The 24,742-nt window shown below is 49.0% G+C and overlaps 12 protein-coding genes across 12 annotated transcripts; 6 read left to right on the plus strand and 6 right to left on the minus strand.

Moving 5' to 3' along the window:
- Positions 1-280: 280 nt before the first annotated feature.
- ABOM_008922 (FAD-binding oxidoreductase) lies at positions 281-2,075 on the minus strand (the record flags this gene model as incomplete). Its single annotated transcript, XM_022536050.1, has 6 exons — positions 281-567; positions 624-820; positions 873-1,203; positions 1,256-1,346; positions 1,404-1,800; positions 1,864-2,075. 6 exons carry the CDS (start codon positions 2,073-2,075, stop codon positions 281-283), a joined length of 1,515 nt encoding a protein of 504 aa, XP_022385218.1.
- Positions 2,076-2,467: 392 nt separating this feature from the next.
- On the plus strand, positions 2,468-3,796 carry ABOM_008923 (uncharacterized protein; the record flags this gene model as incomplete). The annotated part of the gene is made up of 6 exons (XM_022536051.1): positions 2,468-2,581; positions 2,630-2,695; positions 2,747-2,851; positions 2,902-3,280; positions 3,332-3,406; positions 3,456-3,796. The coding sequence occupies 6 exons, from the start codon at positions 2,468-2,470 to the stop codon at positions 3,794-3,796; spliced, it is 1,080 nt and encodes a 359-aa protein (XP_022385219.1).
- A 777-nt stretch (positions 3,797-4,573) lies between these two features.
- Positions 4,574-6,511, minus strand: ABOM_008924 (putative integral membrane protein (Ptm1); the record flags this gene model as incomplete). Its single annotated transcript, XM_022536052.1, has 7 exons — positions 4,574-4,855; positions 4,920-5,530; positions 5,583-5,657; positions 5,705-5,745; positions 5,801-6,138; positions 6,176-6,373; positions 6,437-6,511. 7 exons carry the CDS (start codon positions 6,509-6,511, stop codon positions 4,574-4,576), a joined length of 1,620 nt encoding a protein of 539 aa, XP_022385213.1.
- A 436-nt stretch (positions 6,512-6,947) lies between these two features.
- On the plus strand, positions 6,948-8,099 carry ABOM_008925 (uncharacterized protein; the record flags this gene model as incomplete). The annotated part of the gene is made up of 2 exons (XM_022536053.1): positions 6,948-7,033; positions 7,100-8,099. The coding sequence occupies 2 exons, from the start codon at positions 6,948-6,950 to the stop codon at positions 8,097-8,099; spliced, it is 1,086 nt and encodes a 361-aa protein (XP_022385222.1).
- Positions 8,100-8,243: 144 nt separating this feature from the next.
- Positions 8,244-9,180, minus strand: ABOM_008926 (DUF4112 domain-containing protein; the record flags this gene model as incomplete). Its single annotated transcript, XM_022536054.1, has 3 exons — positions 8,244-8,760; positions 8,821-9,035; positions 9,106-9,180. 3 exons carry the CDS (start codon positions 9,178-9,180, stop codon positions 8,244-8,246), a joined length of 807 nt encoding a protein of 268 aa, XP_022385214.1.
- Positions 9,181-9,983: 803 nt separating this feature from the next.
- ABOM_008927 (decapping enzyme complex catalytic subunit DCP2) lies at positions 9,984-12,612 on the plus strand (the record flags this gene model as incomplete). The annotated part of the gene is made up of 2 exons (XM_022536055.1): positions 9,984-10,014; positions 10,097-12,612. 2 exons carry the CDS (start codon positions 9,984-9,986, stop codon positions 12,610-12,612), a joined length of 2,547 nt encoding a protein of 848 aa, XP_022385215.1.
- A 292-nt stretch (positions 12,613-12,904) lies between these two features.
- On the plus strand, positions 12,905-14,251 carry ABOM_008928 (YgfZ/GcvT domain-containing protein; the record flags this gene model as incomplete). Its single annotated transcript, XM_022536056.1, has 1 exon — positions 12,905-14,251. The coding sequence occupies one exon, from the start codon at positions 12,905-12,907 to the stop codon at positions 14,249-14,251; it is 1,347 nt and encodes a 448-aa protein (XP_022385220.1).
- A 260-nt stretch (positions 14,252-14,511) lies between these two features.
- On the minus strand, positions 14,512-15,810 carry ABOM_008929 (putative cell cycle control protein (Cwf23); the record flags this gene model as incomplete). The annotated part of the gene is made up of 1 exon (XM_022536057.1): positions 14,512-15,810. The coding sequence occupies one exon, from the start codon at positions 15,808-15,810 to the stop codon at positions 14,512-14,514; it is 1,299 nt and encodes a 432-aa protein (XP_022385221.1).
- A 1,517-nt stretch (positions 15,811-17,327) lies between these two features.
- Positions 17,328-18,985, plus strand: ABOM_008930 (uncharacterized protein; the record flags this gene model as incomplete). Its single annotated transcript, XM_022536058.1, has 3 exons — positions 17,328-17,415; positions 17,481-17,870; positions 17,931-18,985. The coding sequence occupies 3 exons, from the start codon at positions 17,328-17,330 to the stop codon at positions 18,983-18,985; spliced, it is 1,533 nt and encodes a 510-aa protein (XP_022385197.1).
- Positions 18,986-19,130: 145 nt separating this feature from the next.
- Positions 19,131-20,337, minus strand: ABOM_008931 (amidohydrolase family protein; the record flags this gene model as incomplete). The annotated part of the gene is made up of 2 exons (XM_022536059.1): positions 19,131-19,291; positions 19,350-20,337. The coding sequence occupies 2 exons, from the start codon at positions 20,335-20,337 to the stop codon at positions 19,131-19,133; spliced, it is 1,149 nt and encodes a 382-aa protein (XP_022385196.1).
- A 633-nt stretch (positions 20,338-20,970) lies between these two features.
- Positions 20,971-22,131, plus strand: ABOM_008932 (isopenicillin N synthase family dioxygenase; the record flags this gene model as incomplete). Its single annotated transcript, XM_022536060.1, has 2 exons — positions 20,971-21,045; positions 21,151-22,131. The coding sequence occupies 2 exons, from the start codon at positions 20,971-20,973 to the stop codon at positions 22,129-22,131; spliced, it is 1,056 nt and encodes a 351-aa protein (XP_022385212.1).
- Positions 22,132-22,339: 208 nt separating this feature from the next.
- ABOM_008933 (SDR family NAD(P)-dependent oxidoreductase) lies at positions 22,340-23,444 on the minus strand (the record flags this gene model as incomplete). Its single annotated transcript, XM_022536061.1, has 2 exons — positions 22,340-23,181; positions 23,372-23,444. 2 exons carry the CDS (start codon positions 23,442-23,444, stop codon positions 22,340-22,342), a joined length of 915 nt encoding a protein of 304 aa, XP_022385195.1.
- Positions 23,445-24,742: the final 1,298 nt, after the last annotated feature.

Below are 24,742 nucleotides of genomic sequence, written 5' to 3' on the forward strand. Positions count from 1 at the left end.
CTACTACTACTACTACTACTACTACTACTAGTATACATTTGATCGTATAGTATACGAACCAGCCAATCAGCGAGCGTCACAGATGGGTCTTGGAAGACTGAGACGAAAACTTAGCGTGGCTTTTCATTCAGTGTCATACTACACTATGCAGGTCTGACACTTGTAGAATTATATATGACTGGGGACTGATGCATTGTTTAACGAGTTTCTTTACCAAAATGCTATTTCTAGCAGGACGCACTGCGTCAGAAGATATATGCGCATCTAGGAAAGTAACATCTCACGCCTCTGACGCCATGTTGGAAAGCAACCACCCCCCATTTTGCAACTTCTGGAATACGCCCTCCGGGTCATACTTTAGCGCAATCTCCTTCAACCGCTTAGCATTCTCCACTCCATAACTTGCCAGGGGATCCTGGTCGCGCGAAGCATAGTTCGAATAAAGGTAAGGAAGATACACCCCGGCCTGCTTCGCCTCTGATTCTGCGGCATCGACGATCTTGCGCACAGCCTCCCGAGCAAGCTCTTCATCTTTCGCATCCTTCCAGTCGGCTGTCACAAGGAACCCTAAATAGCGTAGATTAGACCTGAAAATGGTGGGTCGAGCTGGAGGTGGAACGTACACTGCTGTCCAACAGGCGCCAAGCCTAGGGGACTTTCGAGGGTCGCTTTCATAGCTGAGGAGGGCATTGGCTGGATAACGGTTGTCAACGTAATGCCCTCGACGGCTTTAAGAGCATTGATCTGCTCAGCATGTGCTTTTTCAATAGCCCTGTATACGTCTAGACTAGGGAGGCTGGTCATGGTACGGAATTCGTGACTGTAAGGGTTAGCAGGAATCAGGGGGAGAGAACAGGTTCTGGCCGGCATACAGTGCAGGCTCTGGATCTTGCACAGAATCTACTGCATTCATGAGATCATAGACGGTTCGGATACCTGGGGCCACGAAGCTAGTGACGTAGGGTATATCGTAGAAGGACTGGAAAATAGGGGGATACTCGACGGGCTCGCCGTAGAAAAAGACAACTAGGATAACGTCGTGAGTAGCATGATAGATGAGCGAAGACTTATCGTCATCTTCGATTGCGGCGTGATACTGCATCATGGCTTCGAGGACCTGATCGGTTGCTGTGATTGGGTAGATGCGGGCCTCAGACCAGTGCTTGCTTGGGATGGTCGTCATATCTAACTTGGTTACGACCCCTAAATCGGAGTCAGAATGCCGAATGTACCTAGAGATAGATGCATGGCATACCGAAGTTAGGCCCACCACCCTTCAGAGCCCAGAACAAGTCTGCGTTCTCCTGTGCGTTGGCATTGACGATCTGCGAGTTGGCGAGAACGACCTACTATAATTAGCTGTGGGCTCAAGTATATTTACATCGCGAACGGAGGGAATTCACCTCGTAGTTACAGATACCCATCGCACTGACTCCGTACTGATGGCTGTGAAAGGAAATCCCCCCTCCGAGTAACAGACCAGACACGCCTACCGTAGTGACTCGACCACCGGTCACAGCCACCTCGTGCGCATCAAGACCGCGGTATACATCCAACCACTTTAGGCCTGGCCCGAGACCTACCGTAGATTTATTCTCAGACAGCTTTAATTGCTTTAGAGCGCTTAACGATATCACCACACCCCCATTGTTGCTCGTAAATCCCGGGTTTTGCAAATGACCTCCGCTCCTGATGGAGAACTTCACGTTGAAGAAGCGACATAATGCCAGAGCTGTAGCAACTTGCTGCGCTGACACAGGACTGACAATGACATGAGGTTGGAGCCAGCAGTTGGTCGACCTGATTGCGTTAGTGAATCATTCCTACACGGTGACTCGGTGCGTATAGTGTAATATTACATACCATGGGGCTTGGCGTTGTGATTCGTAACCATTTGACCCTTGGACTACAGAATCCTTGCCGAACAGCAGAGGGAAGGCTGTGGACACATAGGTGGCCCGTTCCCTCTCTTGTTCGATGTCGGAGAGGCCGGCAAAGCTCGATAGAAGAGCCTCGATTTCATGGACCGTCTCCCGCTCCAGGTTGAGCTGGTTGTTGAGAATTGCAGCGATCATTGCATTTATTGGTCATCAACACTCAATAGTATTTGGAAGGCAAATCTGAATTGACTTAAGAAAAAGAAAGGAACAAGGATAAGCCCGTAAAAGGCCAGCCGTACGAGATCATGACACGGGCCAGTGGATCTCGGCCCCAAAGCAAGCAGGGCGCTATGCGGGCCGGCGCGATGAACTACAGCCACCAGGATCGCATTCCCCGTCAATGTCTGGCAGCCGTCAAGTTTAGCGTATGTACCTGCTCCACAATTGCACTGTTGTGTAATTTGAGAAAGCGGCGCTGCCGAGGCGAAACTTGAAAGGGCAATGCATTCTGGGCTCCCCCCCATGTGCCCTTTTTCTCCCATGTCCTCTGGGAGCCACGCCCAGATGAACCACCAGATATGGTCAGCATGGGAAGGTCAATTGAAGGGCGGGATGGCGGAGGCTTATCGCATATGACAATTGCCATACGGGTCATCGTGTTGGTCCTGGCAATTGCAACGACATTGGTGTGTGTGCTTCGGGTACGTTTTAGACTTCTGTCGCGAAAGCAGTGCGCTGAGATATAATAGATATACTTGCGTAAGTTCGTTTTAAACCGATTCGGACTCGATGACTGGTTGGTGCTGTGTGCTCTTGTGAGTTCAATCTGGAAATAAACAGCTAGTGTGAGATTGCTGATAGTTTAGATCGGAGTGGATTTGTTCTCTGCGCTTGCGTATACCATCACGTACTATGGGCTTGGACAGGATTTACAGAACGTATCTGTAGACGACTTGGCTGTCTTCCTCACAGTCAGTATAACTGGCAGCTCAAACCCATCAACCTAGACTAACGCTCGCAGCTCGAATATGCCTCGCAATGCGCCTACCTTGTGATTGCCGCAGCAGTCAAAGCCAGTCTACTCGTGTTCATCATGCGCCTCTTCCCAACTCGGTTCATCCAGGTTGCCGGAAAGTCCCTCCTTCTATTTATCGCTGCTTTCACAATATCTGGTACTCTGGCACTGGTGTTCCAATGTCGGCCCGTCCAGGCAGCTTATGATAAGACCATCCCCGATGCCAGCTGCTACCCGACTGAAACCTCATATGCCATTCTGATGATGCAGGGAGTCATCATGTTCGTGCTTGATGTGATGATACTTGTGCTACCAATGCGACCAATCTGGCAATTGCAAATGCCATTAAAGAAGCGGTTACTTGTCATAGGGCTGCTATGTGTTGGTCAGTAAACGGTTGAGATGATGGGACCAGCGGGCACTGATGAAGGGCCAGGGTTTACCGCATGCATCGCCGCTCTTGTGCGATTCTCAACTCTTAAATTTACCAACGACACGACGAACTTCACCTGTGAGTGCTTCGTCAGACCCCCTTTAAGCGGGCCATGCTGATCCACCAGACTCGGCCTCGACATCCCTTATCTGGATGGAAGTCGAGTTCAACCTCGGCCTCATGTCGGGATCTCTGTCCTCCCTACGGAAACTCTTCAAGGTTCATGCTCCATTTAATTCTGCCGATGCTTCTCAAGGGGAATCAAGCCAGTCCGCAAGCCTCGAACCCCCCAGATCCAGACACAGCCGCCTCAAGGGCGGAATCACGAAGAAGACAGAAATCATAAGAGTATATGAAACGAGTGAGAGCCAGGAGCATATTGCCCCGATGAATAGATTGGGTGAAACGAGCAATGCTACCAATGCTACTAATGCATATAAGGCCAGGGCGAATTCAACGAATCTTTGAGGCGGTACATGACCCGATCACGCCTGGAAATTTATTCAGACAGTCGAATTACTTACTGTTCACGAGTTTATGAAAGATCCGGTTCATATCGAACAGAAGACTTCCATAAATGTCAGGTTCAATGTTGGGGAAGTTTACCCGTGACGTCAAACCCAATGCATAAATAAATTTATGCTCTCATCCGCACGTGCACCATCAACGAATCAAAGCCTGATGAATAACCATGCAGCAGTCCCTTCTTGAACTTAGGATCTATATTATCATTCGAGAGACAATGCCTGGGAGCACAACATAGTGTCAAGGGTTTAATCTGAGAGCTGCCACTGGGACAGGCATCTTCTAACAGACTGCAAATCATACAACCATGTGCTACTTGACAGGCACTAAATAGTAGTTGATTTCATTATAACGACCAGGTTCGTATGTACATAAGTTTCATAGACTATTCAGGAGTAGGAAGCATCGCAAATTCCATGTCGCCAAGTTTAGATGCGGCGTAAGAACTAGTGGTTTTCTTTTCTTTTCTTTCTTTCCCCTTCTCCTTGTCGGCTGGGGAGAAGACGGAATTGATACAAACTCGAACCAACGAGCCAAACGCCGCCATATGCCTGCGAAGGATCAATAAAACCCAATGCGTCGATTCGTTCAAATAGTTGACAATAAAGGTATCTCTCATCCTCACTGATATCAGTACATAGTGACGCGCGCTTGCAGTCACAAATAATCGTTGCTCGATTCGAAGGGGGAAAAAACTAGCTTTCATGAAGCTATGCACTACTAAGCGTCTTTGCCGGTAAGTCGCTTCCTCTCGCCCGACTCGCGGGACAAATCGTCCTCATCATCCGACCATTTGTCTCCATCCTCACCGACGGCAAAGATGGTTTCTCCATCAAGGGACTCCCGGTGGCGCGGTGCAGCCGGGACTGGCTTAGGGGGCACAGGCGAGAGATCACGGCGCTGTTCATGGGCAGAACTTTCTGGGATACCGCCAAGTGCGTCTTCCTCGTCCAGTTCGCTGTTAAATGACCGGATCTCAAAACCATCATCATCTTGAGCAATCTGTAGATCATATCAGTACCAATCATTCATATTTGCCTTTCCTTATGTTGGAATAATGCCGTACCTCATCACTCATGGCAAAGCGCCTGTTGTTGGCAGTGGGGCGCCACAAGTAGGCGACAAATCCGATATCGAATAGGTAGACTAGGTTGAGCCAGCCATCCAACACGAACCACCGGCTCTTCCAATGCTCTGGTACAAAGCTTGCTTCGCTGCGACCGGCAAAGGCGATTGAATTGATGAAAAAGAAGCCGAATATCACGATGATGCTGCCCAAGATGCACCACCACAGCTTCTTGTACATCAGTGCTTTGACCTTCTGCTTCCTGTCGATAAGATCTTTCATGGTTGCATTCAACGAGTTCAGAGTCCACACATAAAAGGCAGTCAAGGTGCCCGCAAGTGGCAACACAATAAGAAGAACAAGCGGGCCAGCACTGTCTGGCGTTATTGACAGACTCGCAACGGCGTAGATAACGGCGAAAATAAAGTGGGCAATAGCGAGGACGCGAACGTAAATCATGGCCCGACCGAGGGAAGGCTTGACAACACCATATCCCATACACACAATAAGAAGCAAGAAGAATGAGAAAGCATTTCGGCCCGCATTAAGCACGGCTACAATAACCATTAGTGCCTTTGCACCAGCGTTCAGGCCGTGTCGGTTTTGGTAGTCTGCATATCGTTAGAGAGCAAGCATCTAGACTGTATATCAGTGTCGACATACCATAGAAGCCCCAGGTCATCAATTGTTCTACAATCAGGAAGACCAATATAGCAGTGATATAATTCTGTACAGGCACTGTTGTGGGTCAGTAATTGCCGTGGTAGATGGATGAAGTCGCTTACAGATGTCGTGGCGATTTTGTACATATAGGAAAGCCCAGAACCTATGTCCAATGAGTATAAATTTCAGGAAATTGCAAGGAATTTGCATGAACATACACCCCAATAAGAGCGTAGACTATAGTCAAGCCACCGTAAAATGGGAGCTTAGCGATCTGCGCAGCCGGAAGTTCACCATACGCGTTTCGGAACTCGACGACGGCTTTGTAGTCCCGTCCAGAGTATCCATAAGTGCTCACACAGTAGAATCCTGTTTTCTTCACGGGGTAGTTGATTGCGGTAGGATTGTTCAAGTGGATCGCCTGAGTTACAATTGTGAATTCGGACTCGCTTGCGTTCGGGGCAAGGATGAAGGAGCCAATATCGCCAGCCTCGCAGACTTGTCGTTGACACTCTTTTCGTCGCAAATAGTTTCCTTCTCCTATGATGTTGATCAGCTGATTGATATCTCCATGGGTGGTGAAAGAAGTGTACATCGGCATCATCCGATACTGCTCTTCCAATGAGAGCTTCGTCGGACCATTCGAAGATCACCAAGCTGACGAGAGGGTCACTATCGCCAGCGTCGCCATCACGAACAAATTTAGTCAATATGAAGGGCTCAACATCTCCACCCCAGGCTTTGCGACTGTACATCCCCGAACATCGCTGCCTATGAGCTTCATCCTGTGTCTATAATAAAAGATCAACTGTTAGAACTTGCGGCTTGAGATATCTTTCTGATGTTTAGCGCACCAATTCCACTTCATTTGCGAGCGCATGGCCCGCCAGCAAGGCAGTTAAACAAAACGTTTGGAGCCAGCCTTTCATCTTGATCGCTGAAAAGGAGCTAACTAGATAGTAGTACTATGCGCGCTCCGGAGATGCCGAAAGCCAATGGTTCTCCTACAACCACAGGATCATGAGAAAAGTAAAGGGAGTATAATATAGGTGGAAGGAGGGAGGGAAAGGATTATAATGGATTCCGAAGAAACAGCCGACACTTTTGTTCGCAGCTCCGACCTGGTTGGGTAAGGCGGTAGGGATTCGTGGCTACCTTGCACTTGAGATGGAGAAGCCGCGTGTTGACGTCCCGCCGATACCATAGTATTATCTAAGCCCATTTCTCCGAGTATAAATGGAGCAAAGCCTAGGAATGTCACCGCCGAGGGGATTTCTGCCTCTTGCCGGAATTTTGCCTCTGTCCGATAACAGATACAAACCAAAGAACCACAAGAGCAACCCTGACACGGTGGTATAAACAGAAATGCCTGGCAAAGAACTGTCAGACCCTTGCGTCGACTGCCGCGATGTAGAAGCTATTTTAACATTGCGGCGGCGGCGTTTATGCAAGTACGAATTTTATCTACTCTCCAAGTGGGGTTGCTGCAAATACTAACCGGCTCTTTCTCTGTGCAGAGACTGTTATATTAAATTCGTGTCGTACAAAGTCTTTAAACGCATGGAAAATTATCGCTTGAATAAAGGGTTCGCAAAAGATAAACCGTGCAAGCTGCTCTTTCCTCTTTCTTACGGTCTCTCCTCGTCGGTGCTGTTGCATATGTTGCATGCTCAGCTTGAAGTTCAGCGCTCGAAAATACACGCATCCCCGGGCTTTGATTTACATGTGCTTATAATAGAGCCTTCGAGTATCTCGCCCTCGAATCCTGCGCATGATGAGGGTTTCGAGTTGGCTCAGAAATGCTTCCCTTTGTGTTCCTTTACCAAAATTCCGTTTCACAGTATCTTCGACCTAGTCCCTGATTTCAAGGAAACTATGTCCCAATTTGCTGGCAAAGGATTCGAGGATGATCCTTCGTTGTCGGATGCAGAGCGCCTCAATGCCTTCCGCACGTGTATTGCAACGTCCACCTCTAAAGCTGATGTCGATTATATCTTGATGAACCGACTGGTTGTGGCCTTCGCAAAGCAAATGGATTGCCAGGCAGTGATTTGGGGAGATTCAGATAGTAGACTCGCTGCGAAAACACTTGCCAATGTTGCGAAGGGACGCGGCTCTTCAGTAATCTGGCAGGTCTCCGACGGAATGTCCCCATTTGGCCTGGAGTTCAACTTCCCCCTGCGAGACTTGTTCACGGCGGAATTGAGAGATTATGCCAGTTTTTTCCCGGAACTCACCAAACTTATTGTACCAGATGAACCACTTTCAGAAAATACTTTAACAAAGAATTTGTCCATCGACGAGCTCATGATGCGATATGTACTGACGCAGGGCGAGAAATACCCCGGTGTCATGCTGAACGTGACGAGGACGGCCAATAAACTCGACGTCTCGCAAATGCCAGCCAATCTGTCCCCCTGCACTTTTTGCGGTGCTCCTCTGATGAATGAAGTAGAAAGTGGACATGCTCAATTCTGCTACGCATGTGCTCGGTCACGTCCAAGTACAAGCTCGTAATGGGATTCTGCAAAATTCTTGATCCATTATCGACGAAATTAAGACAAAAAGCATAATATATCAACCAAGGTATATGTGACCACCAACGCCTATAAAAGACAAATTCGCAAAAATGGGCCCCCGTGTCTTCATAAATATCGATTTTCACCTATGGTTCTGAGAATTGTCAACGACTCCAGCTTCGAGGTCATGCTCCCGCTGGGAGGCTCCACCGAACCATTTGGTATGCTTTCGGTTGTCGTGGGGATGATGTGCTGGCTCATTCGTTGCTCGGCGGGTGTTACTGCGATGCCTGCTGCGATGCCTGCTGTGATGTCTATGGCTTTCGCGCCTTGAAGGACCATCCACCATCATCTGGTCATATCTGTCAAATTCGTCGGGCAGACTTGGATCTGTATCATTCTCTTGACGTCTTCGCTGTTTTGAAAGCGCCTTGGCTCCCTTCTCCCTCAAATGTTTCTCCAGCATAACAGCATTTCTTGTGTTACACTTGTACATGGCGTCTGCAAGATCCCCCACGAAGGGCACGAGACCGATAGCGAAATCAATAATGACATTGATCAGCATCATCATTCTGAGGCGTGCCGGAAGCCCCCCGTCGATCTTGTCGCACGTATTGACCACCATCATCGCAAGTGCAGCATCAACAGCATCACCGGCACTAACCAAGACCACAATTAGAATTATTAGACTACACAACTTGGCCAGTACTGGTACTTACAATGGGACCAGGCCAATCACACTGCCCCAGCCAAACCGGATGCCACACAGGCTGAACAGACACAAGTCTAGTCTATATGCCCTGCGTTTCACTTGGGTAAGGACTTTCTGGTCATTTTCAGACAGACCCGGTGGTACTGCCTTGCGCCGCTTTTGAGTCTTTTTGCCGAATGCGCGGTGCAGACGTGAGGCTGGAACTTCCTCGAAATAAGGATCCTATGATAAATGTATTTGTTTAGCCAACCTTTGTATTGAGAGAGCATGCGAGGCGCAGCGGACAGCTCACCTCTGTTCCAAAATGGTTTCGTGCCGATTCTGCTAGAATTCTTTTCCCGACCAAAGACACGAGCGGGCCTGACATGATTTTGCAACCAGACTGTGGGTAAATGATTGTACACCGTAAGCTTGCGGCAGGAAGCCTTGTGCCGAATTTCCAGGAGTATTTCCGTCAAAACCGTATCTTAAGCGTCCGGCCAGTGTTACTAGCGATAGTAAGAAGGCAGGGTATATATACAGATTCTTCTTAAGAGACGAGGTCGGATAACTACCTAAAGGTAGGAATTTTTTTTTTCCAGGGGAGACTCGAAGCGAACATTTAAGCTCTAGCCAAGACTGTTGTTGTTCATGCAGCGGGCTTTTTATCATTCCTGTGCTCATGGGCATGGCCCGTGTGAGGACGTCATCCCGCAGTTTCCAAGTTCCACCCGACTCCATTCCAAAATTACATAATGCCACCGACGATCATGCACTAGCCACATCGCCACACCTGTGGCGCACGGGCATGCCGCACTGGGCTTCCATTGGGCAGCACCGCCACAGATTCGGCGGGCTGCGATTCAGCTCTTATTTCCTCGCGATTCTGTCTTCGGTACGTTGGGGACAACTCAATACCTGTCTATCTCAACCACCCTCCTCATTCTCGGGTTTCCAGTCGTTTGGTTCGCCGATTGACAAACCATTGGTTTGTTCCCGTCAGCGCCTTATCTCCTCTGCAGCCACTGTACGCTTCAGGGTTGGCGCTTTGCCAAGCACCCTTCCTTGAAGCTGCATCATCGCTGTGCTGTCCCCTCCAACCCGTCCTCTCACTCCGCGTCCCAGACTTCGGACACCTTTACTCCCCTTCCCACCTAGGCTGAGTTGAAATGCTAGGGTACGTCGCACAATATGACAGAAACAAAGATGCATTTAGAAGATTGTAAGTCTGCTTCCCTTTCATTTCAGACTTGGGATGGGTCTTCATTGGCCACAGCGATACCGAGACAGCTGATCTCCAATAGGGCTGGATGACCTGTGTGTCCGCTTCATTATAAACTTGCCCCGGGAAGAGCTCGAATCGGTCGAACGTATATGTTTCCAGGTCGAGGAAGCACAATGGTTCTACGAGGATTTCATCCGGCCGTTGGACCCGGCTCTTCCTTCACTGTCCTTAAAAGCTTTCGCCTTGCGTATCTTCCAACACTGTCCGTTAATGTCACAATGGTCACATTACCATCACATCACAGCATTTTCGGAGTTTCTGGCATATAAGACTCGTGTTCCGGTGCGCGGGGCTATAATGCTTAGCCAAGACATGGACGAGGTAGTTTTGGTCAAAGGCTGGAAGAAGGGTGCCAATTGGAGTTTCCCACGAGGCAAAATCAACAAAGACGAAAAGGATCTAGACTGCGCTATCCGCGAAGTCTATGAAGAGACCGGCTTCGATATTCATGAAGCTGGGCTCGTTAAGAACGAAAATGACGTTAAGTTCATTGAAATCACTATGCGAGAACAGCACATGAGATTATATGTCTTTCGTGGGGTACCTCGCGATGCTCACTTTGAGCCACGCACTAGGAAAGAAATCAGCAAGATTGAATGGTACAACTTGTCGGAGCTGCCAACGTTGAAGAAGAGTAAGCAGCAAGACCAGGGCTTCGCGGTTGCAAACGCGAATAAGTTTTATATGGTCGCACCGTTCATGCATCCGCTCAAGAAATGGATCGCACAGCAGAAGAAGCTCGACGCGAAGATGCAAGTGGGTGCGACTCAAGTGTTACAGAATGAGGGAGAGATGTCGATGGATGAAGGTTTTGCGGCACCTAGTCAGTCTCTAGGACTGGCTACTTCTAGCGACCTGCCCGAGGTTGCGCCATCTCAGGATGCCTCCGCCCACCTCAAACGCCTCTTGAACATCAACGACGCTGTTCATACGCAAGTCCCGGCTCCCTCTATCGATACATTACCAGCTAGCGCCTCTAAATCCAATGCTCTTTTGGAGCTTTTGAGAAGTGGCTCCTCCCGCGGGCCCACTCCACAGGCCCCGAGCAATGAACAAACGTCGCCATCGCATGCTATTCCTGCAGCAGTGACTCCTCAACATCCATCTTATCCTGCTCCGACCTTGTTCCCAGGCTTTCCTGTGCAAGGTCAAAGTGCACAGCCTGGTTATCTCGCACAGTTTTCACCACGGCAACCGCCTAGCGCATTATCTCATATACCACATACAAACAACCGTGTCCTTGATCAGCATATGTCTCAGCGGTCATTGGCCCAATCATCTCCCGCGATGAATCAGCATAGCCGTCCAGCTGGGTATGGTGGAATGGATGCTTATACTTCGCGCCACATATCTATACAACCCTACAACGACGCGCATTTGCCGTCCGGTCCGCACGCTGCACCGTCAAATCAAGCACCTACGGCCCCTTACCAGCAGACTGGAGACCCGTTTTCCCAGCCAGCTCAGCCCCCCCAAATTCAAGGAGCGAGTGTGCCGCCTGCCAGTAAGCTACCGCCTCCGAAACTCACAAGCCACTCATTAGCGCTATTGAGTGTTTTCAAGGATGAATCCTCGAAGACACCTAAGACTTCTCATGCATCCTTGACACCACAGCCAGAGCAGGTGCCCATGAGTGGGCGCAAGTCGTCGCAGCATCAAGACCAATTGTTAAGCCTCTTGAGAGGTTCTCCGGTTACCTCTGGTTCGACACCAGCCGAATTAGCAGGCCATGCAAACTCTCCCACTAGAAAGCAGATTCTACAGCGGCCACGTGATTTTAGTCCTACCCAACAAGCACTCACTTACACGAGTGCGGCACCAAGGGTTAATCCCTTGAATTCAAGCGCAGCGCCTAGATCTGTGCATCCACCACAGCCTGGCGCAACTGCTAAGCCACCTGGTAAAAAGAACCAGAATATTCTGAATCGAAGGAACAAGGATCGACAGCCACAGGGCCTCTCTTCACCCATTACAATTTTAGCTAGGCCCCAATCCGCTAAAAGGGAGCAATCGCCTAATCCAGCAGTGGCTTCATCCTCGAGGACTTCGTCCCGTACCCGCAAGGATAGTAAGCCGAAGACCTCTGAACCCCCGAAGCCTTTCCAACCACAAATCCTACGCCGTTCTCAAAACTTGGACCATATACTCCCTGTACGGACCAAGGGACCGCATCATTCAGAACAACAAGATGGTCCTCAGGTTCCAAGCACCGAACAGGAGGCAAGCAGCTTTGATCGCCGACCAAGTCAATCCGCTGCTCAAAAAGAGACTCTTCTCTCCCTTTTTGGCAAACAGCCGGTATCACCGGGCGTTCCGCCCGCAGTAGAGCTCAATGTCCACATCTCAGGACCAAAGCCAGTAACATCATCCGTTGTCAGTCCGCTATCGCCTCTTAATCTCCCCACTCCGACTGGGATGAGTGGAGAACCTCCCGCGTCAGAAGATAACGGCAGCCTGAATGCGAGAGTGTCTTCACCAGATAACAAGGCTTTCTTGCTTGGATTTTTGCAAGGGGTTGCCAAGGGGAACAAGTAGGCGTGCTTGTGCCCGCCATATCCTTGTAGTACTAAGTTTAGCTCTTTATTTGGACAGGATCCGTGGCGCTTGGGATGGTATAATTTAATAGGCTATATTCTTTATTGTTTCTTGGACTTCTCTGTACGTAATGAGCGGTCAATTCGCAGTAGTAATTGAGTGGAGCATAGTATATATTCTGCCGCGTGCCACCGCCCGCTGATTGATATCATCGTCCATGGAGCTTTAGTTGATTTGTAAACTTTCTCCGGAGCTACATCCAACTTTCTAACAGTGCCATCCGATAACTATGATGCGGCCTAGCCCATCTGTCCGCACGTTATGTGCTAATTGTTCGAATCACGCCCGGCTCTTCTCAACCACTGTCCATTCACGCTCGCAGCAGAAGAGCGATGCCACTCCAGCTTCCCCGCCGCAGGCCGGTTATGCTCGCCTCACGAACCGAGGCCTGATTTCCATCACAGGAGTCGATAGTACCACCTTCCTTCAGGGGCTTATTACCCAAAACATGCTAATGACGAACGACCCAAACCGCGCAACCCGTCGAACTGGATCCTATACCGCCTTCCTCAACTCTCAAGGTCGAGTGCTGAACGATGCTTTTCTGTATCCTCTTCCACAAGCAGACCTTGTGTCGCCCGACGAACCAGCATGGCTCATCGAAGTAGATAAAAATGAAGTAGCGAGTCTCATGAAACATTTAAAGAAACATAAGCTTCGCGCAAAGCTAAAGCTACGTGCCCTCGAAGATGGCGAACGCACAGTGTGGGCCTCATGGAAGGACCATGAACAGCCCCGCTGGGCCGCATATAATCTTGAACCCCCATCCTCGTCCCCGTTCTCGCCATCATCCTCGATCGCCGGCTGCATTGATACAAGGGCTCCCGGGTTCGGCTCCCGCCTCATCACTCCGGGTGCGGAAGATCTTCGGGCCCATCTTCATGATGAGACTCAAATTGCCGGCTCAGAGGTGGGTCTTGGAGCCTATACTGTGCGCCGAATGCTGCACGGTATTGCCGAAGGCCAGTCTGAGATTATTCGTGAATCAGCGCTCCCGTTGGAATGCAATATGGATATGATGAAGGGAATTGACTTCCGCAAGGGCTGCTATGTGGGTCAGGAACTTACGATTCGTACCCATCACACGGGTGTTGTACGGAAGCGTATTCTGCCCGTGCAATTGTATACAGGAGGTCAGAGTGCTCTTGAGTCCGCTGAGGGGCCCGTTTATGATCCTACTGCGGAGTTGCCTCTACCTCCAAGCGCAGCGAATATGTACAAGATCAGTGCACGAAAAGCGCGTAGTACGGGCAAGTTCCTCGGTGGAGTTGGTAATATCGGTCTTGCATTATGCCGGTTAGAAATGATGACCGATGTTACTCTTACTGGCGAGCGCACCCAGTATAGCCCCGAGCAGGAGTTCAAGGTGTCATGGGATGTGGCAGAAGAAGGTTCATCAGAACACCAGGGGCCTGGAGAGGTCAAGGTCAAAGCATTTGTGCCTTCTTGGACGAGAGACTTCATCCACAATGGAGGGGTGAAGAACAACACCCGTAGTCGTGAAGCCGAAGAAGGCCGTCGAGCACGGGAGTTTCTGGAGCAATTAGAAGAAGAAGAGTCGCTCCGGCAGAAAGAGTAATAGACCTTTTGTATGATATAACATATGTATAGTAACGACCGTGTATCATAGCACAGCAATCAAGCAAAATGTGTTCCATATGATGAAGGGTATCTCTTGAACTAAATAGTCTATCTATACATAATCCCCACAACGCCAGTGATTTGTCCGGTTGAATTCAGCCGCAGGCTAGAAGAAGCGCCTGTAAGAACCGATGCCCAACATATGCGGTTATAGCAATTAAGAAAAGGGAACCTGTGTATAAAAAAAAGCATGGTAAACTAAGCATTGGCTTCAGCGGCCGCGGCCTCGGCGGCATCTGCAGCCTCGTCTTCTTTCCGAAGCTGCTCCTCAAGAGCTTTGCGCTCCTTCTCTCGCTGCGCAGTCTTTAGTCGCATTAATGTCACTTCTTCCATGCTAGGGGCACTTGGACCGTTAGTCGACGAACTAGGGTTCGGCTTTGCTGAACCAGCTGCGGCTGCAGCAGAAGCGAATGAACCAAAAGACGGCGCTTTACCAGGCCTTTTGCCATCTGAACCCGTCATCTTGACTCCAGGGAAGTTAAATGCAGGCTTGGGAGGCGCAGCTGCCATCTTTGGCTCACTTTTCTCTGCGGGAGGAGAGGAAGGACGGTTGTCAGACCCTGCTCCTAGGTCAGGTTGATTGCCAGATGCCCAGAATACAGAGTCAATCGAGCCCCAATCGCTATCGGTTTGCCCAGCGCCTTGGCGTATCTTCTTCTCACTGTCCAGAACGGCAGCATGCGCACCCACGATGGAAGTAAAGACCACAACGCCCGTTGCGACAGTCTTTTTCTCACGCTTATCTCCAATGCGTTGCCGCTTATCCTTGAGCACAACAACACTTTCGACCTTGCCAAACGGAGTGAACAAAGACGTTAAACGATCTTTATCCAAGTCCAAGCCCCTACCTTCACGAACCCAGCGCGCCTTCACAGCTCGTTCTAGTTCCGGCACATTCGCTCCACCTTCCTGCGAGCGATCGACCCGCTGACTACTCTTATCTGCAGCCTTCTGTGCCTCTTCCTCCTCCTGACGCCTCTTCTTCTCGTCGTCGTCGGCCTTTTGCTTCAACCGCTCCTCCGCCTCTCGTCGTCGTCGCCGGCCATCCTCCGCGATCCGCTCAATTTCCCGCTGCAGCTTCTCCTCCGCGTCATCATCACCCGTCCCACTCATCCACGTCCGTTTCACCCCGCGAGGCGCACCACCCATCGCCGCAGCACCAGCGCGTTCCCTTGCTTCCAGGTCCTCCCTCATCTTCCTCTTCGCCGCATCCATCATATCCCGCTCGCGCTGCTTCCGCTGTCGCGCCTCCCGCGCATTATCGTAGAGCTGTCGTATCGACGGATCAGAGAGGACATCGTAGGCGATCTGTAAAGTGTGGAACTTGTCGATGTCTGCAGGTGTCGGGTTCGCGATTTTGTCGGGATGGTATTTAAGAGCAGTTTTTCGGTATGCGCGACGAATCTCGCCTTCGGCAGCGGCTGGGGATATGTCTAGCAGGGCGTAAAAATCTTGATTAGAGGCGGCGTGCGCCTTGAGATCGTCGTTTGAAGCCATCTTGTTCGAATTTGCTAGGATGTAGCGATATGGGGTATGGTGGCCTAGGAGGGTATAGAGACTCGCGCTTTATACGCAAGTATCCTTGGACACCCCTATTTGTTTTTCAGACTCAGGCTGAGGTGAAGGGGATCGAGATGTAATGTATGTGAAATGACTTGGGAAAATAAATGTTGGTATTCATTTAAATTGGCGGAGGCGGTGGCGGAACTTGAAAATAAATAAACTGCCCTCGGCATGGTCCGTGATTTATCTATCGATGCATAGAGGGCCATAAGAATAAGGCTAGATAAATACGCAGCCCAATAGCAAGAATAACTATAAACCATTGCAAGTTGCTCGACCATAAATCCATATCCACCTTCCAGCAGCGCAGTTATTTATTGTACGAGCCATGCTATTGCTATATTATTGCCGGTCTCCAAGACTTTCAACACAGTGCTTGCTAAGAGATACATGTCATCGACGATATCTTACCGGTTCGATCTGGAGAATGGGAGGTAAATTATTCGCGATTTAATTAGATGTTGAACAAATCTTTGAGGGCAAAATTTGCAGCGACTCTATAATTGAGGAATCTACTACCCAGTAAGTCTTGTTTAGTATATATACTTAGTACTGGTAATCATCCGATCTATATACTGGATCAATAGTCACCACGGATTGACCTTGACTATAGGAAGGCTACTGCAGGTCATCCAATACTTTGTACAAGTTGCGGTAATAAAGATCATCTTCCATAGATACTTAATGTGCGGTGTATTCTGCTTATCGTTATTCGACCCTTACAAACCAGACCAACATCCTCTATCCAAGTCTCTTTCACACATTGCCTCCTATAAACCACCAAAAAAGATGAAGTCTCTCACTCTCTTTATTTTCTGCCTCCTTGTGCTTATCGCAACAGCTGCTGCTGACGAGATCTCAAGACGCACAACGTTTGTCGAATGCTCGACTAAAAGACTGGATAGAGAGAACGGTGAATTTTCAAACTCCAGAATAACGAATTGCGAAAATTGAAAGGGATTATATACCATGAGATCATGAAAGTGCCCCTTGAATTATGTTCCACGGACAAACCTGAGCAAGGCCTGAGGGATATCGGCAAAGCCACAGCAGGATTACCAAGAGTTCCAGCAGATCCACTGAACAAAATGATGTCCAAACTGGAACAACACGACAGGCATTGCATCAATGAGATGGGGAGTTAGAAAACTGAATTAACGCGGAGTGGCGGCATTGGCTTGCTGTAAAGGAGTAAAACAGGCGCTTTCAGGCGGGATATTACTTGAAGATGGAACCATTTGAGTGCTATGTTATGGGAAAAGAGAAGAAGACTGCAAGTTTGGTTGTAAAAGTTTTTAAAAGATGAACTCAGTAACAGTACTTTAGATGAACAACCAGCTGATGTAGGCCAAAGCACGTGTCTGACAGCTCCCTCATATATTTCACTCCCATAGTATCAACGAACTACTCACTTGAATATACCTGACCACTGAAGAATCCTCCCAGAAAAGATGGACGATGACACTATCCCTTTCCCAGCACAGCTGGCTCTCGCAATAGCCATCGTCAAGCAGAAACCAGCAGACTTAGATATCAGAGGTAGACAAAGACAGCATCAAACCATCATGATTGCATCTACTCATTAAAAACAATAAACCTCACAGACTATATTCTGAAAATCAGACTGCATATCAAAGATACCCGAGACGCAGACAAAACCTATATCCAGGACAAAGATAGATTCTTCGACAGCGTTTCCTTCTGGCAGCAGGCTTACGAAAAGTCCGAAGCAGAGCAGAGCAAACTAGTAGATCGCATTTACGACCTCGAAAGGCGCAATGAAGCCCTTAGTGTTAGATTACAGGCCCGAGATACCCCGTTCGAGGCGGAACAGTCGTCGTCAAAGCGAAAGGTAACCGTTGGTGGAAAAGCCACTGGAGGCACAGCGGCACGAAAAAGAGCCAAGACGCAGATGGGTTCTTTGGCCAATGGTGTCCCGGATCATACCTCAGCTCCATGGGATGGACTTGATCGACTTGACTATACCGAGGAGTGTTAGTTTGTTTCGTCATCCCCATATTCTTGTGTGCTGCGCTGACTGGTTCTTGTCGTAGCTATCGGGCCATTCATGAGGCACTTTTATACGCTTCAGAAAACCCTTAGGAAGAAGCCGAATGGCTTGGATATTGTTAAGGCTGCGGTGAATCTATGCGAGACCACTGCAAATGAACTCTCAAAGGTAGTCTCGGAGAAAAGAGCGACCCACTGTGCTTCGAGTAATAAGGGCTCAAAACGGATTGAAGGGCCAACTACTGCTGAAGTGTTTCGCTGTATGACATGCGCTTTCCAGCTTCTTTTACAGGCGATGAAGGCTCTGTCTGGAATAGCGAATGGCATGCGATATTCCAATCGTATCATCTACCATATTGTTCGTCTGTATGAATCAACAATGAATGCTTTGGAACAATGGTGCAAGGCCAAATCCGAATTGACACAGGAAGCCAAACAGAAACACGCAGCAACTGACAAGAAGGTCAAAGACAGACAATTTCCTGACTCCAATATAAATACCGATGATAAGGTTGCTACGCAGATGGCTCGATTGCTAAACGCAATGGCTTCCTCACTTAACCCTGGGTGTCCGGGACACCAAGATATACTAGAAGGGTTTCTATTCATTTTGCTCAATCGCGTCGGAAAGTTGCTGTGTCTGTTCGTCTTTCGGGATCTGAAGCTACGACCTAATCTTCGTGCAGACTTTACAAAGATTCCGCTCCCTAGAGGCTTGACAGAACTTGACCTCAATGATAATTCGCTGTGTTCAGCAGAGATGAAGGCGAAATGCCTAGTCTGGCTATTAGAGAGAACATTGGCCGTATTACATAGTTTTACTTCATCTCCATCGGCATCTCGAGATAGTGCTGGAAGCATATTATTTGCAGCAAATCTCAAAGAAAGACTGCAAAGCACTCTGCTCCAGGCTGTTTTTGGCACAGATTCGACTTGGGGAAGGTCGCTCCAGCGACCTGCCCTGACTGATGAAGATCTTCCCAATCTACAACTGCCTTCTCAGGACCCTGATCAATCAGTCCCAGACTGGTTCACGCAAGAGGTATGGAAGTTATTAGGATGGGAAATATTGGTGAAAAGCAACGCTTCAAAGCTTTGAATACAGAATTGTAACCAATTACTACTCTGTCAGCTAAAGAAATGTCAGTTTCCAATAGAAAGTCCATGGGTGTGTTCTCCAATTGTTTATGATTATAAATATCGGTGTTTTTCTCGATCATTCCTAACAGTACTCTGATCAGATATCATTTCAAGTCTAGAATCCGAGCTGCATTTCCGCCCAGCACGGCTGCGGCTGCATCTCCATCTTTATCGAACGTAGCGTGAATGGCCTTGTAGTTTGTTGTCACACTAGGCCATTCCCCTTCCTTGTCAGCTAAGGGAGGGAAGAACGGGTGGTCGGTACCTAGTACTTGGTGAGCAAGATACACATTTAACTAGCGATGTTCCAACTAAAATCATACCAAAAAGCAAACGATCTGTTCCAGATGCTGTCATTGCTGCTTGCAAGCCGGCAGTGCCATATACCACAGCATCAAGATATATATTGGTCTTCAAGACATCCCAGACGCTTCTTTCAGGGCCAGGCACATCACCACCATTGGCAATGAACTTGCGCTCATGATGGATACAGCTTTCGATCCGTCCTGCAAGAAATGGAAGCGTGCCTCCAGAATGGGCCAGCAAGATCTTTAGCCGCGGAAACCGATCAAAGACACCTGCCAAGAGCATTCGAGTCACTGCAATTGTCGTTTCAAGGGGAAACCCTAAAGCCAGCGGAAGCACATGGCCGTATCGATTCATCGCATCTGAGCCACCAAAAGCTTCGTCGGGTAGTCCGTAGTGCGGGTGTAAGAATAGAAGTGATCCGGTATCCTGCAGCGCCCCCCAGACAGGATCCAGCTGGGTATCGTCCAGACCTTTTCCCAACCCTGAGGTTCCCATGATGACCCCACGTAGATGTGGCAAGGTTTTAAGTCTCTTGATTTCGTTCACGACAATATCAGCGCTAGGAGCACTTAGCGGCAGTGCGCCGAAAGCAAATAGCGATTCCTTCTCGTGTAGCGCCAGGGTTTTGTCTGGGTCTCCGGCCTTGTTAACGCGTGCGCATGTGTTTTCAAGATCGTCGTTGATGCGTTGCGCCCATGTTTGCGCTTCTTCAGGTTCGAGAAAATCTAGCCAGGGGTTGGCGAGGGAAATCACGCTGCAGTTGATTCCATGGCGACGCATGAAGGCCAGCTTCACGTCGATATTCCAATAGGATGAGTCAACTGGACGACCCCGTTCATCGATAGGAATGGAAGGGTCGTCATCTGATGACAGGATAATCAAACGGGGGTCTGCATCATCAGCTGGATCATGGACATAAGGGACGCTCTTGCGAGCACGGAGCATTTCCATGTACGCAGGAGGGTAGACATGGGTATGAATATCAACAATTAGAGGTGGCATGATTTATTCTGCTCTTCCGAGTTCTGTAGCGAAGTGAATGTGTGTCAAGAGAAGGGAGATTGGTACTTTGCTTGTGAGGCTGATGAGGTTGCAATGAAGAGGAGGGGAAGTGGAGGAGTCGATGCATATGAAAATGAGGGCGGGGTTACAATGTACATCATCTCCGAGATCACTCTTTTCACAAGAATGGTAAGCATGTTGAATTCTGTTATCAGGGCCTGATCGATCTTCAAATCAATGATTGTTGTTATCTTTCTCTGTCCTCCTATGTAGATCCAAGTCGAGAAGATAAGATTAGATACCAAACTATGTACATCATAATATTAGGTTGATTTACTATCTTCCCCGCTCTTTGGATGCAGTATCATTCACGCAGGTCACGGGGGAGGTTCTTCCACTTCTTCAAGGATCGCCTCTTAATTTCCCCCTTCATCTCTCTCTCATTGTCCCGCCTCTGGTCCCGTGGAGTAGAAGTGACTTCACCAAGTCATTCCACTCTTCACCTTGCGCCACCACTCCAGTTAACATTCAACCTCTCCCTTGCCATAAATTCCCATTCCCATTATTCCCTTGCATCAATCTCTATACTTCTATAACATACCCGCTCTGTGTGCTTGAGAACTAGCCTTCAGAATGGAGGGCAATCTGCCACAGCAGTCATGTCATCCAGCAACCACCGCCGTTGACAAAGATGATATTATCATTCCAGTGAGTACGATGGCTAAAGCTCAATGCAGTGCTCTCACCATATCATTCAACTTGATGATCAACTCATCTTTCTATATAGCGTGAGCGTTTGACTTATGGTTTTAGGTCATTGACTTCGGTCCGTTTCTCAACGGAACGCCCGCTGATAAGCATGCCGTCGCCGTCTCCGTCGTAGAAGCATTCAAAACATCCGGTTTCCTCTATCTCAAGGAGCACGGTCTTCCTCCTTCCGTCGTCTCCCGGGTGTTTGGCTCATCTGCACGGTTCTTTGCGCGACCCCAGGACCAGAAAGACAGTCTGTGCTGGACTACCCCACAGGCGAACCGTGGTTACGTGAAGACGGGACAAGAGAAGCTGAGCAACGTGGACGACCCAACGGCACCTGAAGTTCTCCGAGCTACCCCAGATCTCAAGGAAACCATGGAGATTGGTCGCGATAATCTGGACGATCAACCCAATCGCTGGCCGGACCAGATTGACGACGAAGGAAAGGATTTCAGAGAAGTCATGACATCATTCTTCAGCATGTGCAAATCCCTCCACACGGAAGTGATGCGAGCCATCGCACTTGGGATGAACTTACCGGAGCATTACTTTGACTCCTACGTAGATGCAGGAGACAATAATCTTCGATTGCTGCATTATCCAGCTGTGTCAAAGGAAGTCTTCAGAAAGAACCCGTCGCAGGTACGTGCGGGTGAGCACAGCGACTATGGCTCCATCACGCTTCTCTTCCAAGATCGTCGCGGTGGGCTCCAAGTGCACAGTCCCAAAGATACTTATGTCGATGTGACCCCCATCGCAGATACAGTGGTCGTCAATGCGGGTGACCTGTTGGCTCGATGGTCGAATGATCTGATCAAGAGCACCCGTCATCGCGTCGTTGAGCCACCCAACCCCATTGGCGAGGAGGACAACTCCGACATGTACCCAGACCGCTACAGCATTGCATATTTCTGCAATCCCAATAACAACAAGCTCATTGAAGCTATCCCTGGGACCTATGGGAATGATATCAAGGAAGCAAAGTACCCAGGAATCGTTGCCGGGGATTACCTGGTCCAGCGGCTCACAGCTACCTACTGAATTTTCGACGAACTGGACGGTTATAATCCGCTCCAGTATTGACTTATCCAAGCTGCAACCCTATTCTCTGCCTCTTCTCCCCAGCTTCTGCTATGCATTGTAACGTAGTCTCTGTTCATGACGATCAAAAGGTTAATGCATGTATCTCCAACCTAACATTTACATATTGATATGGAATGGAACCGTAAAAAAGACAAGGGTGTTCTCCTTAATACGTTGCCACCGCTGTATTCAGCCTTCCACCGTCAGTAACGGTGATATTCCCGTTCAAATAACCACCCGCAGCACTCGCCATATAAAGAATCAGCCCCGCGATATCCTCCTCACCACCAGCCCTCGTAAGAGGAATGACCTCCCTCTTAAACGACCCATCTGAGATCCCCTTATCACCTTCCTCAAAAACCCGCGTCGACATCTCGGATAGGTAAATTCCCGGCGCGATGCCATTCACTCGAATATCATACGATGCCAACGTTGTCGAAAGCATTTTCACCAAATGATTCGCCGCCGCCTTGGAAAGATTATACGCCGCACTCACCGGCACCTCCCGATTAAATCCCGCAATAGAAGTAGTAATAATAACTTGCGCAGTAGGCGCAGCAATCTGATTCTTCACAGGTGCCGGCCGCCGCTTATTCGCCGCTTCCAGCAGCGGGAGGAAAGCCAATGCCGTATAATAAGCACCGGTCACGTTGACATCCAGGACCTTATTGAAGTCGTCCATGGGGACGGACCAGAGGGCATCGCGGACCTCAGCGAGACTAGGGAGGGATCCGTCTGGCTTAGGAGGCGGGGGACTCGCATTTGGGCCGATAATGCCGCTGTTAGCGATGAGGAGATCAACGTGATCTGTCTGTGCCGAGATAGTCTGGTAGGCTGCTTCGAGGGATGCTTTTGAGGAGACATCCGCTTGGATGGGGATTATGGCGCTGCTGTTGCTGTTCGGGCTTTGCGTGATGGTTTCTTGCAGGGCTTCTTGCCGGCGGCCAATTATGAAAATCTTGGATGCGCCGTTTGCGTCGAGCGTGTGGGCCATCATACGGCCTAGGCCTGTGATGTTGCTGTTAGCTGGTACTTTGTGATGGGGGCTTCGTTGCTTTTCTTTGCTTTTTCCTTGCTCGTCTTGGCTTAATGCGGCCTGTTTCTTAACTTATGCGGTGATATGGCGGACTTGTCACTTGCGTATTGGTTGTAGAAGAGGAAAATACGAGGGCAAACAATGATCTCTGCTTGTACTTACCACTTCCCCCTCCCGTCAGGACTACGACCAGTCCTTTGACGGAGAATAGACTCGAGGGTTGAAGGTGAGACATGTTTGGATGAAGATGCGAAGTTCGTGAATGTCCGTCCTAGTTGACAAGGGGTCAAGTGAGGTAGCGTGTCAGCAGGGCTCCCTTCTTACAGAAATATGCCAATGGTATACAGGGGAGAAACAAGTAACTAAAAGAATGAGTTGAGTTGATTGATAAGCCGCTACTCGTTATTTTCCCCACTCGGGGTTGGACCGAGTTGCCTGCGGGGTAATTCTCAAGACCTATGTCCCCCAATGTTTGCTTTCAAGTCTTCTATTTACAACTAGTAGTAGAGTCCTGGGAACATAGTGCGGCTCCTTCTCGTTGTAGAATACAATTGATCCATATCTCTTGGGAGGGGCAAGACTGGTTACTTCAGGGCTCATTTTCAACAATGGACTCGCATCACAGGCAATCTATGTATCATACATCCTATCTTGTGAGATCTACCATAATTCCACGCCGATAACTCAATTGTATCTTACATTAGTCTCTCCTGGATGATACTATGCTTGGTTAAACCGCGGGTGTTGACAGTTGGTCCAGCCTTGTACTAAAGTGTATCCAACCACTCCCTCAAGGCAACAGGTAGCCAAAGCTTCCAGCTATAGAGAGTTTGCATTTGGCCTTCACCATCGTAATGCTCTCTGTAAGCTGGCGATAATCTGTTTGAACTTAGGGCTTATGTGTCACGAGACAGCGGCAGTCCAACTCCGGGTCTGTGGAACATAGAAGCTCTGGAAACGCATAACTCGGAGTCCAAAGAAACACCCCACGACTTTCTAGAAGGTATCTTCGGCGAGAACTCCGGTCCTCGGTATTCGGCTCATCGGGTTCTGATTCTAATGGATACGACCTTCTAGGTATAGGTGAGTTTTGCTTCACGTCATCGTTTCGGCCCAGCCGTTACTTCCGTCATTGCGCCTCGACTGAACACAAGCAGGCTCTCAGCTTCCAATCCTCATCGGTCCCACTCCTTCCCGTTGTATGCATTTCAATTCTGCAAGCTATGCAACTATATATGCCCTTGTATTCTGAGCCTGGCAGTAGCCGATATACACCTCGTCGAGCCAGCTCAGTAGCTCCAACCTTGTCTGGTGCCCTGAATTGTCAGAGCTCACATTATAACAATACCATTTCAATCACCACTGACTTACCTACTATGTATATGCAATGCGATCCTTGCCAGCACCGTGAGCGAGAAGATCCGCTTTTTCATGTCCACTTTTAGACGCTGTGTGGCGTGATCGGTTTTAAAACGGCCGGTATTTCTGTTTCAACGGCCTACCGAAGTCAACTGGAAGGAGCTAAATCATCAA

Source organism: Aspergillus bombycis, assembly GCF_001792695.1.
Source record: "Aspergillus bombycis strain NRRL26010 chromosome Unknown contig00110, whole genome shotgun sequence".
Lineage (NCBI taxonomy): Eukaryota > Fungi > Ascomycota > Eurotiomycetes > Eurotiales > Aspergillaceae > Aspergillus > Aspergillus bombycis.